Source organism: Corapipo altera, unplaced genomic scaffold, assembly GCF_003945725.1.
Source record: "Corapipo altera isolate COAL_440 unplaced genomic scaffold, ASM394572v1 44, whole genome shotgun sequence".
Classification (NCBI taxonomy): Eukaryota; Metazoa; Chordata; class Aves; order Passeriformes; family Pipridae; genus Corapipo; species Corapipo altera.
The window spans coordinates 12,804,010-12,817,111 of record NW_020884880.1 but is presented as its reverse complement, the minus strand read 5'-3'; the positions used below and the strand labels follow the sequence as shown (position 1 = coordinate 12,817,111).

The 13,102-nt window shown below is 35.8% G+C and overlaps 1 protein-coding gene across 6 annotated transcripts in view; it reads right to left on the bottom strand.

Moving 5' to 3' along the window:
* Positions 1-240: 240 nt before the first annotated feature.
* The window catches only part of TAX1BP1 (Tax1 binding protein 1), a 52,902-nt gene continuing 40,040 nt past the window's right edge, over positions 241-13,102 (bottom strand). For all 6 annotated transcript variants that reach the window (XM_027639176.1, XM_027639175.1, XM_027639179.1 and 3 more), the window contains 5 exons: positions 11,229-11,300; positions 8,296-8,470; positions 7,854-8,002; positions 2,053-2,138; positions 241-1,375 (listed from right to left, as the gene is read on the bottom strand). In XM_027639176.1, coding sequence (XP_027494977.1) covers positions 1,174-1,375; positions 2,053-2,138; positions 7,854-8,002; positions 8,296-8,470; positions 11,229-11,300 — 684 coding nt within the window. In that variant the 3' untranslated portion in view covers positions 241-1,173. The remainder of the gene's footprint in view (positions 1,376-2,052; positions 2,139-7,853; positions 8,003-8,295; positions 8,471-11,228; positions 11,301-13,102) is intronic.

Genomic DNA, 13,102 nt, shown 5'->3' with positions numbered 1-13,102 from the left:
CTGCTGCCATGTCATGCAGTTTTTAAAAACTCCTACCTAGAACAGGATATTACACATGTTCATGAGGGAACTGCAGACAACAGAAGCTACTCCCAGCCTTAATCCCTGAGTCTCCCTCTCAAAAAAAAAGAACATAAATAGATGTGAGGAGCATAACAAGCTGAATCACCATTTACTCTATGTAAAGTTTACACTCTGTTTTATTTCAAAATGAGCAGCAGGAAAAAAAGGACCACTGACTCCATGAATAATTCTGCTTTTAATGTAACAAGACTACTGTACAACAAGTGGAAAGCAAATTTACTTAATACAGTTAAAGTAAATATAAAATGTTTAGATATACACACATGTTTTTACTTATTGAAAGAAATACATAAAGTTAAAACACAGAAGGTTTTTAAAAGCCCTAAGCCAAAAGGAACACAATCCACTGTTGTGAAAACAGAACAATATTGTCTACTGAATGAAACATAATGGCAATTATTTTTTTAAACAATTACTTTTAGGCATTTAAGCACAGCAGTTTCGTTCAACTCAAAAACACTGCCTTAAAATATAACATATACCTCATTTAGTGTTATCCCTTAAGGCAAACATTCTATATGTAAAACTGAAGTATTTGCCATTCCTTTTGTTGCAAGCCTGGAATCTCACAGTACATGCATCTAGATCTCAGAAGTGTACTAGAAAACTCTATTTTCATAGGGTAAGTAATGTAACTTTCCAATTTAAGTGTTACTCAGAAAAACTACATGGATTTGCTAGGAGAAACACCTGTTTGTTACATTTTTAATGGTACCTCAGTTATCAAGGTTAAGAAAAACCACAGGTGTTTTGGTGACCTTTTTTAAATGTAGCTGAAGAGTACCATGAAGCTGGTCTCATTTTTTCTGAGGCTAAGTCATTCCTGTGTCCTTAGAAATTCCACTAAGTAGGGGAAGAAATAGCTACATACACAATAAGGTGGAGGTTTGTGGGTTTCTTGAGTACAATGTTAGGCAGAGAGAGAAGATAACCCTATAGCAGCTTACAGCAACGACTTGCCACTCCCATTAGAGTACATGAGCTTTTAATCAGAAGTTTGCACTGTTACAGAAAGCTGCACTGGTTTTGTTCCATAGGTGGACTACTCAGAAGTGGTGGTTTTTTAAGCTACACTGCAAAACAAAGTATTTAATCAAAATTTAATACGTTCTGATCAAAGTGTGTCTGAACGTGCCTCTCAAACCCTTGCTGGTCATAGTCGGGCGGGAACTGCTCACTGCACATGGGGCACACCTTCCAGTGGCTCTCAACGTGCTCCTCAAACTTGCTCTGATCGTAGTTCGGTGGAAACATCACATCACAGAGAGGGCATTTCTTGTGCACATCAAAACTTCAGGAGGAGGTGGAGAGAAAGAAAAAAGAAAAAAGGAAACTGTTATTTAACCTGTGTTTGAAAACTAAAATTAGGATCCTGCTGCCATGGACATTAAGAGCTTTACTACCAACTTAAATTTGAGTGAACTTTGTAACTAAGTATCAAGCAGTTAATTTAAATGTTTTTGCTGAAAGCACTCAATACAGTTAAGAGTGGGTTTACACAGGAATTCCAAAATAACCTGGCATTTTAAAAGCAACATAATTTTGACATAATTCCAGCTACCACTGAATACAAATCTATTGAGTGCCTTAATGGCCAAATAGTTTCATGGGAAGCCTCTCTCTTTCTCATAAATGCTTGCTCTTAGCAAACATAACACTTTATAAAAGCTCTAAACTTAGGTTCACAATTAGGTTGGCAAGAGAGGAGAAAAAACAAAAGTTACTCATTCATTTACTGAAAAAAATTGTCCAAATTCCATCAAAGTAATGTATAGCACCAACAGCCTGCCCAGTCTCACAGCATATTCTCTGCCGGTTAACTGTAAACCAAACATTCGTTGAAAACGCTTGGTAATTTTTCACCTCCACCCCCTACCCTTGAGTAAAAAAAAAAAAAAAAAAATAAAAAAATCCAGTTCTGTAGAAACCTCTCCATGCCCTTAAAGACCAATAAAAGATAACATCTACCTGGAATCAAAGCAGAAACCTGTGCCACGCTCACGCAAGAGAAGACTTGGAGGATCAGGAGCAGAAGGTACGGTGTTGTCATCATCCTATTGAAAAAAGAAAAGTATTTTAAAGAACAACCCCTACAACCAGATTTTTTTTTCCCCTCCTCCATGTGCATTTGTGTTATCAAGTATAAATACAGATGAAATTTACCCTTGCTTTGTAATCTCTGCAGCACAAATTTGACTTTTGTGCATCTTGGCTCTATTCTGCAACTAGATAATGCAGCACAAAACCAACTTATTTCAAGGTGGAAATACAAGTACATTCGACCAAGATTGTTGGAACTCCAACTCCCAGATAATTTTCCTTTTCATCCCGAAGACACCTTAAATGCAAGAGTTAGTAATTATTTAGATGATCTACAAAAATGGATGTGCAAAGGACCACATGTAACAGCACACGTGCTGTATGTTTTATACAGATAAATAGTATGCATATGCAAACATATTTCATTTTTAGGCTAACGTACTTTGTCCTTATGAAGAGTTAATGTAAACAGGGCAGTATGGGAAAATTCCCTCAATAATTTTCTTCTCCTGACAACACCTGTTCAGTTTCAACCATTTAACATTTCCATTAAGCAGGCAGTGGGGCCTGCTCTGACAGTTGCTAGCAACAGACAGTCTAACTTGCTTGCTTTGCACCTGCAGTGAAAAGGGCATATGAGTTTTAAAATATTAATTGTTCCTTTTGTCATGAAAGAGATAGGATGGACAGGTGGATGTATTAAGGAAGAAAAACTATTTAAAGTACTGTTGTGCCACAATTTGCTACAGCTTACGTAGTGCCAAAAACATGACAAATTTGCCGAATACCAGACTGAAGCAAACCACAACTTAACTAAGAAAATTAATGTGCATCTTCCATCAAAAACACAGTTCCACTACAAACACTGGCCAAATTAACAAGAGTTACTCTAATTACTTGTCCAGTACAAACACTCCCCCCCTCTTTCTTTTTTAAAGACATTTTCCTTACTGCTAGTCATTTGCCAAGACAAAATTGTTTACATCTTTTGTCATTTCTTTCAGCTTCTGGCAAGTGTGATACCCTACCACATACAAATATAACATTACTCCTTGTTCCATTGTGAGAAACTGATTTGAAAAAGAGTACGATACTTTCCTCTACACAAGCACACCTGCACTCTCCTACACGGCTGCCTGGCAGACACTTGCTTCAGCAAAAGGCAAGCGCATGTCAAAGTAACATTTAAGTCTGGAATATCCTAAGGCTACAGCTTTCTCATGACCCAGTTCAATTAACTGTAAAAATCATACTGTGTGTTCCTTATAGCAGCTTCTGACCCGGGCACCGTATAAGAATGAAAATACTATGTCTGTACTGATATTACTCTCTTAAGATATGGAAAGTCTGTCTCTTCAGTGTACTTTTTCTCTTGGCCAAGTTGTAAAGATCAGTTCTTAACCTTCTGTGATGCCTAACCCAAACCAGAAGAATGCAAATGTCTCTGTATTTAGCTGACCTCACAGTGCATGTTACAGAGATTACTGTGTAACCAAGGAATGGTCAAACAGGAACAATGAGAACTTTATCTTAGTCTTGAGAGTACTTCCAAGCTATTCTAATTACAAGTAACAGTATACAGTCACCAAGAACTAAAAAATTTCATACACTGCCCTGGGGTAAATTGGAACCTCTGGAAAACACAGAGAAGGTCCCATTGTATTGGACTCCAACAGCTGTCTATTTCTGCCATTTCAGATGGACAAAACTCTCAAGTGTTCCGCGTAAAAGGGAGGGCAGATCCTACTCATCTTGGTTCACAGTCACTTAGTGCCCAGTTTCTCCAGCTAGGATAACCAACCACCCATTCTTTATTCTTATAAATATATTCTTATAAATGATGTCACATATGGTTTTCAACCTGACGCTTAAACACCGGTCACTGTGTTTACCCTGGTAAAACAAACCATCATCCCCTGAAGCCTCAAAAGCCAAAATAAGAAGGTTAGTTGAAGCTGCTTTACAGGAGTTTGACAACAATTGCTGGGATACCAGGCCTCAATGGCTTTGCCTATGCTGTATTTTAAGCACAGGCATCAGCTTACTCTTGAGACCCCATGGTTCAGTCATCCAAGTTACATGGATGGAGGTCGATACTACAGATTTTGAGAAAGAAACAGTTCAATCTGCCCTTCGTGTAGACCCAGGGCCATCTTTCTTGCAGTCCAGACTGATGACCAGGGACATGGTTGCACGTTCTTAGTCCGAAACCTCTACAGTGCCCTGCAGTGATATAACACAGTTGATATGTCGACTCAGCTCCTCAGGAAAAGCAACTGATACCACATATCTGCAGGCTGGAACTGTGGTTATGCAGCATAACAAGTGCCAGGCCTTCTGAACTCAGAAGTCTGGATAATTAGTTAATGAATTGTAAAGGATGCCTTTAACATAACGACTTCAATATTATCACTGGATTGTACCTCTGACTCTTTAAAAAACTGCCACAGTGAGTTCCACTGATTAAATGAATCATACAGATAAATACAGTATTACACACTAAAGCATGGTAAAAAAAGAGGGGGTTTGCCATTAAAAGAAGAAGAAGGGAAAGTCAGACATTAGCTGTCAGAAATACGTGCAACTCGCCCAGTTTACCGAAACCAACCAATTTTGTCTCAAGTACTGCTTTCGTAATTACTATTGTAAGCAGTATCAGGATGGCCAAACAGAAATTAAAAAGCTGTATGACACAGTTCAAAACCACAGACTTGAACAATCTCCATCCCCAAGTTCTACAGATCATTTTAACAAGCAGCAGTAAAGATGTGATGCCCATCTTAGGCCTTAAACAACAAATGAACAGACACACCACTGACATGTAGTGCAGGTACACTGGGAAGAAGAGCACAAACATTTTCTTTCTGGGATTCAGCTCTGCTGTGGGAATAAAATTGAATTCACTCCTTTAGGGCCCTTGACCTCTCTGCAAGAAGTCTGGTCTCCCAAGAGGTACCTGGATACCAACTGCTCCTTTTATGTCCCCCCTGATCTGACCCTGTCAGCCAATTGCTAATAATGCATAGTGAGGTTTTTTGCTAGAAGAAAGGCCATTTTGGAGTCATCTCAAAAAAATATCCTGACCTGGTTCTCAGTTGCCAGGGGTTACACTCTCCATCCCCCACAAATTCACTGCGACTAACAACATTGTTTAATAGTCTCAAGATAGTTATTCTGGGCTTGCTGCCAACTGTAATCAGGACTACATTTCTAGAACTCACACTTCAGTATTAAATATATATATGTGTGTGTGTGTGTGTGTGCGTGTGTTTTGTTTATGGATCTCTCCTGTACTGCTAGAAATTCTTTGCTCCAAATGATTACATTTTGGTCAATTACGGGAGCATGAGCAAATGGAAAGTTAGTGTCAAGTAGATGCGGCAGGAACGTGCAGCAAGTCAGCTATTCCACACAAAATCACTGCTGTGCGCGTGCTCATCTGGCATGATTAACACAGACCAGCTTCTCCCTCTCAGAAATCACAGTTTAACTGGCTTAGGAGTTCCAAAACCCAAAGCTGTGCAGATTCCGGAACGTCTTCAAGTCATACAGAACTGATGGTTTTTTATGTCAACCAAATACATAGAAGTGCCCATTCCTAAGGAACAAAGTTTTGGGAGAAAAAAAATTGGAACACAACAGCACAAAAATTCTGATGCATTTGCACATCTTGTCTTATATTAGTTTATGAAATTAAGGGCATTGTAGTCACTTCCACCTCTTCATGGTTCAAAAGATCTGTCATCTTAGGTAAATAAAGTAGATGTGTTCATTATCACAGGTAAATCACTACCAAAACAGCCATGAAGTGGTGGAAGTGACTATGACGCTCCTAATTTCTTGAACTAATATTACACATAGTAATAGGAATGTGGAGAAGGATGGCAGAAGTCCATACAATGGTGGTATTCTGAACAAAGCAGCAAGCCTACTAGTCCTTTTCTTATGGGAAGGAATCCTCCTCCAGCAAAAGGCTCTATATCCTGCTGGTTGAAAAATGCAGAGAACTACATCTTTAATAGCTTATTTTAAAAAACACTACAAGAAATTACAACCTCTTCATATTTATTATTTTATATTTGCTGTTTCTTCTGCACACATGACAGACTCTTCTTTATAATGAATCACCTATATATGTGGAAGTTTCCTGTGGTTATTTCTTTACCTCCTGCCTTAGAACTGTTTTATCTTTGGCATATTACTAAGTCTTCCTAGAAAGATTCCTGCAGCTTCTCATTTCCAGGTAAATTTGTACACTACATATACAGTCTATCTGGTTAAGGAGAAAGCAACTGATTCTCAATTGCAGGTAAAAAAGACACAAATTATTTGATTTAAAGGCACCTTTTCTCAAGTTGAACTTTATTTAAACCTGTTATATTCCGCCTCATTACAAAAATCCAAGATGTGTCTGCAAATGAGCACAAGACTCTAGCACTGTTTCTCTTGGGTTTGCAAGAGGGCAAAGCACATAGATCAGAGAGAACACCCTGCTAATTAAACTGCAGCAGATGACTAAAGAAGAGAAGAGCTTGTCAGATGTAATAGCTACGTCAAGAATGATCAGATTAAATATGCAAAATGTGAGGTGAAGGTAGGGAACAGCATTAAGCTCATATTCTAGATCTTGAACAGGCTGCAAAAGTTCTGACAGTTTCTCTAATTATTCACAGTAATGGACATTGGGAGCAAAAGGTAGGAGGGAGAAATACATTTTTCTCCATTATAGGTACTGAGCACCAGGGCTAAAATCATGCCTGTCTGAACACTGAACGGTTTCTGCAAAGGTTAATAGCAATTAAATGTGGCAAACTAGACTAAATGAGAAACAGGTCATGATACCACTGTACTTGCAAAGAGCACAATACTTTGCAGAAAAGTATTTCTTGTTTAATATTTTTGAAGATGCAAGAGTACCTGGAATAAGAAAGAGTAATAAGTCTGTTCCTGTTCAAATGAAGACATACAGTCCAGTTTATTACAGATGCCAATTTTTTATACAAGAATATATATAGCAGTTAACTGTACTAAAAAGAAAGCTAACCAGTTTCCACGTAAAACATACAAAGCCTTAAAAAAAAAAAAAAAATCAGTGAAAATGTATCACTTTCGGTTTAATTAGCTTTAGATAACAGTCAATTAGCTCTTCCAAATACATGTCCAACAGCAAAAAGCATTCAAAATGGAAATTAATAAATGCAGATTTGCATAAAACAAAAGATTAATACATTAGAATATAGTATCTAATAGGATACCAATTTACATTCAGCATTTAACTGAAAATACTGGTATCTGAATCCTTTACATTTTTATTTGTTTTGTTACAATTTAGTTCCTACATTCATATTATAAAATGAGTAAGACATGGCTATGTTTTGAGCTCTCATTCTTCCACACACGAGAAAAATCATGAGTTGAGATTACTTGTATTTTTCCACTTCAGTACTTAAAAAGATTAAGAAGCTACTGTCCTAATAACAAAACAAGCTGTCAGTAACTCAAGAGATTAGGGGAACAAGTATGATAAATATGATAAATAGATGTGCAGAGTTTTCTCCTTCAAAGCAAGCAAAATTCACCTAAAACATTTTTCGTGGAAAAGAAAAATCAGTTCTGGATTTACATAATAGTAAATCAGGCTTATCAGATACTGAAAACCTATGTGAAACTCTTGACAACTCATTAGTAAACTTCTCAAGGAAAAGAAAATAATAAAAAAGGTAACTTGCATTGCTGTCCTCAGGATCTTCTAAACCATCAGGCCGACTGAGATTGCGTGAAGGCTGGCTACACACTACATCATCTTCTAGCTCCCAAAAGGCAGTTCTAACAGGTGGTCTTTGGATCTCATCAGGATTAAAAGCACCATCTGCTCCATCTGAAGAAAAATTAATTAGGGCATCTTTATTCAACCTTACCTTTAAAAAGGGTTAAACACATTTTTTGTTTAGGTAATATAAAACAATAGGAGAGAAATCACCTTTTTCCAAAGGTGTTTGAAACTGTAACTTATTGATTCTAAGCAGTAAAATAAAGGCACTTAAAGGCTCTGTAAAACAGTCTGTACAGGTTTAAGACTGTTGGTACTTAAACCTGCATTAAATGAGGCATTGCTTTAGAAACAGTGAGGGAGAAATTATACTGGGGGTGAGGTGTGTGAAATTTACTTACCTCTTCTTTCCTGCATTGCATAAGGGTTTCCATACTGCAGTACTGGCAGTCGATTTGGCACTGCAGGAACTGGTCCATTTTCCTCTGAATACGGGTTGCGAAAATGTAACGCCTGCTGTGAAATCTGTCCTTCCATCATCCTTCCAGCTTGATCTCCTGGTGTCCTGCCAAGTTCCTAAATAATGCAAAGTTGAAAATGTAATTAACCTATGGAGTACTAGCAAAATTTGAAATTGTTATGAAATACATTTTTAAAAAAAAAAATCTAGCCTCTCTATTGTCTTTTCATCTTGATCTAATGCCAAGTATACCATACATACCAAAAATAGTCAATGAAGAAAATACAAAGAGATATTTTAGAAGAAATATTATTTTTTCTTAGTTTGTCATCAGTTAATTCGAATTACATAAACAGAACTGCCACAAGTTTCAAGAAGTATCTGCATTCTTTTAACAATGAAGAAATTTTAGCTAAATCAGTAAACAATGGGTAGATTAACAATAACAACTAGAGATAATGTGCAGTGGGAAAGGTTTTTAAAAGTTACAATTATAAATAAAATCATTCTTTTTCTTCATATCATACCATACCACTCAAGAATGCAGCATTTTACTATGTGGAGCACATATATGTACATACTTAACATAATTCCATATGAATTCATGAGTGACAGACATTTATAGAACTACTAAGTACATTGCACTGGATCCCTTCTGATATTCAACACCAATGGTATCAGAAAGACAATATTCTTTCAGATATGCTCAAACAGAACTCTTCAAAAACTTACTACACTTAAAATTCTAGACTCTTGCATATAAACCATAAATATGATAATAACTACAAACTATAAAAGGGATTTTATAACTTATAAACCATTAAAACTCCAAGCCAATATATACGTTAAAAGACACTAATTAAAGTGACTTAAATGTGGTCACAGTACATCAGTTTTATTTTATCCAAAAGTCTTTCTCATCCTTCCATTCATCAAAATGAGTTAAGGGATAGAGAGTAGTATGCCAAGAACATCAAAAGGAATATGCCACTGACATTCAGAACAAGTAAAAAATCCTGAGATCTAAATATGGAAATAATAATTAAAAAATTGGGACTGTTAAGGGAGATATGATTTCCAGTAATTTTGTTCTTTCTGGCTAGCATTTTCTTCTGGGTTCATTTTTAATATTTACTGATGTAATGTTAATAAAACCCTCACAGATTGAGGAGTGTCTTTCCCACAAAAGACTTTAAATTGAAACTTAAAACCAAGGCTTCAGTTACTGATTCAACTACATGAGAACTAAAAAGTCTGTTACTAAAAGGAACAACTCAATATTTTTCTTCTTCCAAACAGGTAAACTTCAGACCAACCTCTTGAACAGAAAAATGCAAAAATCAGTAACAACTCTGCAATAACTACTCTGAAAACAAAACATTACTCAAATGCAAGAAGACTTCATGCAGTGGATGGCACCCCTGCCCATGGCAGGGGGTTGGAACTGAATTATCTTTAAGGACCCTTCCAACCCAAATCATTCTATGATTCTATGAAGATGGAAACTATACATCTATTGTTATATAAGTACTATCAGGTTTCGGACATAAAAAACTTCAACTCCAAAAGCAACAGACATAAAAAACTTCATTTTCAAACAGCAAAAAAAATGGTATCTACAAATGATAAGCCAGCTTACAGGAAGTGCTCTTTTTGGAGCACTTGCCATAAACACAGTAGAATTTGTTTTCTTTCTAAAAAAACCTTCTAATACAGGACAATGCAATTTCTGCCTAACATCCTCCTTTAGATATTATATAAAGTTATGCTAACATTACTTTAGATTTATAAATTGAAATGCACATGATTAAAATCATGAGGGTTGAAAAGCGAGGATTGTGTCTTAAAGTTTTAGTGAGTATGCAAAATCTAAATAATTCATCTTAATACAAAGCAGAAACAATTCATTATCAATGAAATTAAGATTTTCCTTTTTAAAATCAGTTTCTTATGCAATATGGAAGCAGTTTAAAATGTGAGGCAGTGGCACTAATACTTTAAGATTAAAATTAAAACAGAATGTAGATCAAAGTGACTGTAAATAGCTGCTGCAAAATAGCCTTAGCCAGAAGTTGGATAGCTAGGGTAGAGACTGATTTAAAAAAAAAATTTAAAAAATCAAAGTCTATCAAAGTATGTAAATAAAATAGAAAAAAAGTAATTTTATAGGTTTGAAGAGACAGTAAATGAACATTTTGATCAAGCTCTGTTTGGTGACATTAATAAACAAACACTGATAATGGAGGATAAATTGAAAAGCCGTTTACTATCACATGCTTAACCTTTTAAATCGTGGTTCCAGGCTAGCAAGGCACTTTGATTCTTCTTTGTAATGTAAATATCTATAAATTTGGTAAACAAAATTCCAAGCTTTTATAAGCTCCATACATTATTATTATTACCATTGTTGTTCTTATGTGCGGTGTTTAAAATCAATCCCTCCAGCTAAACTAGATTCATCAAAACTCAAATTTTAATTTGCTTTCTTTTGAATGAGAAAAATATGAGAGATCTATTAAAAATTACATCCTTAGTTAAAAAAAATAAAGTAAATACCAATTACTTGACAACCTAGAATTTTACAAACACTTAACTAGCTTAATCTGAAAGACTAGTTTAGTTTCAGTTTATCAGTATGAAAATCCCTGATTTTACTAAGTACCTGTTCCTACTGGAATTTTAAAGTAGTCATATAAAAATAAAGTTTTAAGGAACAATCCTAATTTTTGCACAGTATCACGCAATACTATGTGAATGTAATAAAGACATTTTATTATTTCACTTTTCAGTAAAACCCAGCTTTCATTAATTGCCACATAATACCCTAGAGGTACTTCAACATTAGCATTAATATTTCAGAATGTCTGACAATACCTTCTCACTGGTAAAGAGTTCCAACTGTGATGCCAGTTCCTTTATTCGTCTCTCTTTTTCTGCCAGCTGAATCTACATGAAAAGAAGTTTAAAATTCCTGTATTAGTGGATAGAAACTCTTTCACTATTAGTAAATCCATGTTGTAATGTGAAAACAAAGTTCCCTGATTAAGTTCATCTTTAGATGGAAAAAGTTTCATCTACTACAGTTATATGCAACATCCAGCACTACTGCAAATCAAACCCAACAATTCTCACAAAGTTTATCTGCTGGATAACAGCTGCACATTAGCAGCCTTTTCTTGCCAATTTCAGAAAACAGTTGTGGAATGATAAAATTCTATGTTAAAAATAAGGATCAGTATCAGTGACACTAATGGCAGGAGGGACATCACTGCCCAGCAACAGCTGAAGGTTTGTAAGCCTCATCTCATTATTTCTGAAGAAATCTGTTGGCATTTCAGTGATTTATTTCATTCACATCTCTCCAGCTCTTATGTCTCACCACAGAACTGAGAGAACCAAAACCACCTCCTACCTCAAAGAAACAAAATTTCTTTGACAAACATCTACCTTGTGTCTCTATTGGGTGCTCTGGGAGGAGGTAAAACTGACACATTACATAATTCTTCCTTGCTTCAAAATAATCTTCCTCTACAAAAGGCTGGTTTATTTGTATTCTAGTTACTTTGGAGACTGCCTCTCCCTCATTTTTCTAACATCTGTGCACAATGCTTGGCATATTACATATCAATTTTTTTTTAATTCTGAAATTCCCTCTCCTAGCTCAGGTCAAGGGAGCAAAATCTTCTGACTGGGGAAGAAAAACTCACTTTTACTCCACCACCTGCACTCCCCTGAACGATAACAAGTTTTTAATTGCAGTCAAAAATGTTTTGAATTCTGGAACTAATTATTTATTATGCCTGCTGTTGAGAAGTTAAACTTATTTCACACTGGATTATGCATTACAACTGATCATCGCTAATTAGTAAAAAGAAAATAAGTTGGAAAGAGTTGTGCATTTTATAAAATTGAAATTAGAGTTTCAGTGTCAGAAAAAGATGGGCTACAAAGTGCTTAAACAAACTGTAGAGTAATTAACCATTTTATAAACAGAAAGTGCTGTAATTTCTAACAAAAAAGGGTTCATAGTAGAACCAATGCAGTCCCAGTTCAGTTCATTGCTCATCACAACGGGCAAAATGTGCAACTATCCTGTCAACAGCACTATCACCATTATGCTGAGAACGAGCATAAAAGCTGGTCTTACAGACATTTGTTGCTCTTATCTCGCCCCTACTGACCTAAAAAGTTAATTCAACATAAGCATTACTATCACGTAACCTCAAAGATTAAGGCCTTTTGTAAGCTAAAGCTGCCCATTATGCTTGACTTCCTGGTGAATGTGTTACCTCACTCTACCAAGACTATAGCTGAAATCCTCCAAATTAAATAATCACATGATGATTTTAAAAACAATGTATCATTCATCTTCTGTCTCTCTAGTTAATTCATATAAAGTGCATTAGACATTATTACCCTGGCAGTGCTACATGCAATATGAAGATTTCAGACAAACACACCAATCAATATTCCTGTCAGTATTGCAGTAAGCAGCAGGAAAATAGAACTCTCTTGCCCTTTTTTCCCTTAATACAAGATTAAAGTCATTTAGAGGTTTGTCTAAACCCACAGTATTAGAAGACTGATAGCCATCTGGGAGTATACTTAGCAGATCTCTCTTACTTTTAAAAAAGCATTACAAGACTATGTTGCTTCTGTAAGTGCAAACCAGAGTTTCTATTAACAGCAAAAATATAATTAGCGTGCTTCCTTCATTAAAATTCTTCATTACTTGAACTATGAGAAAT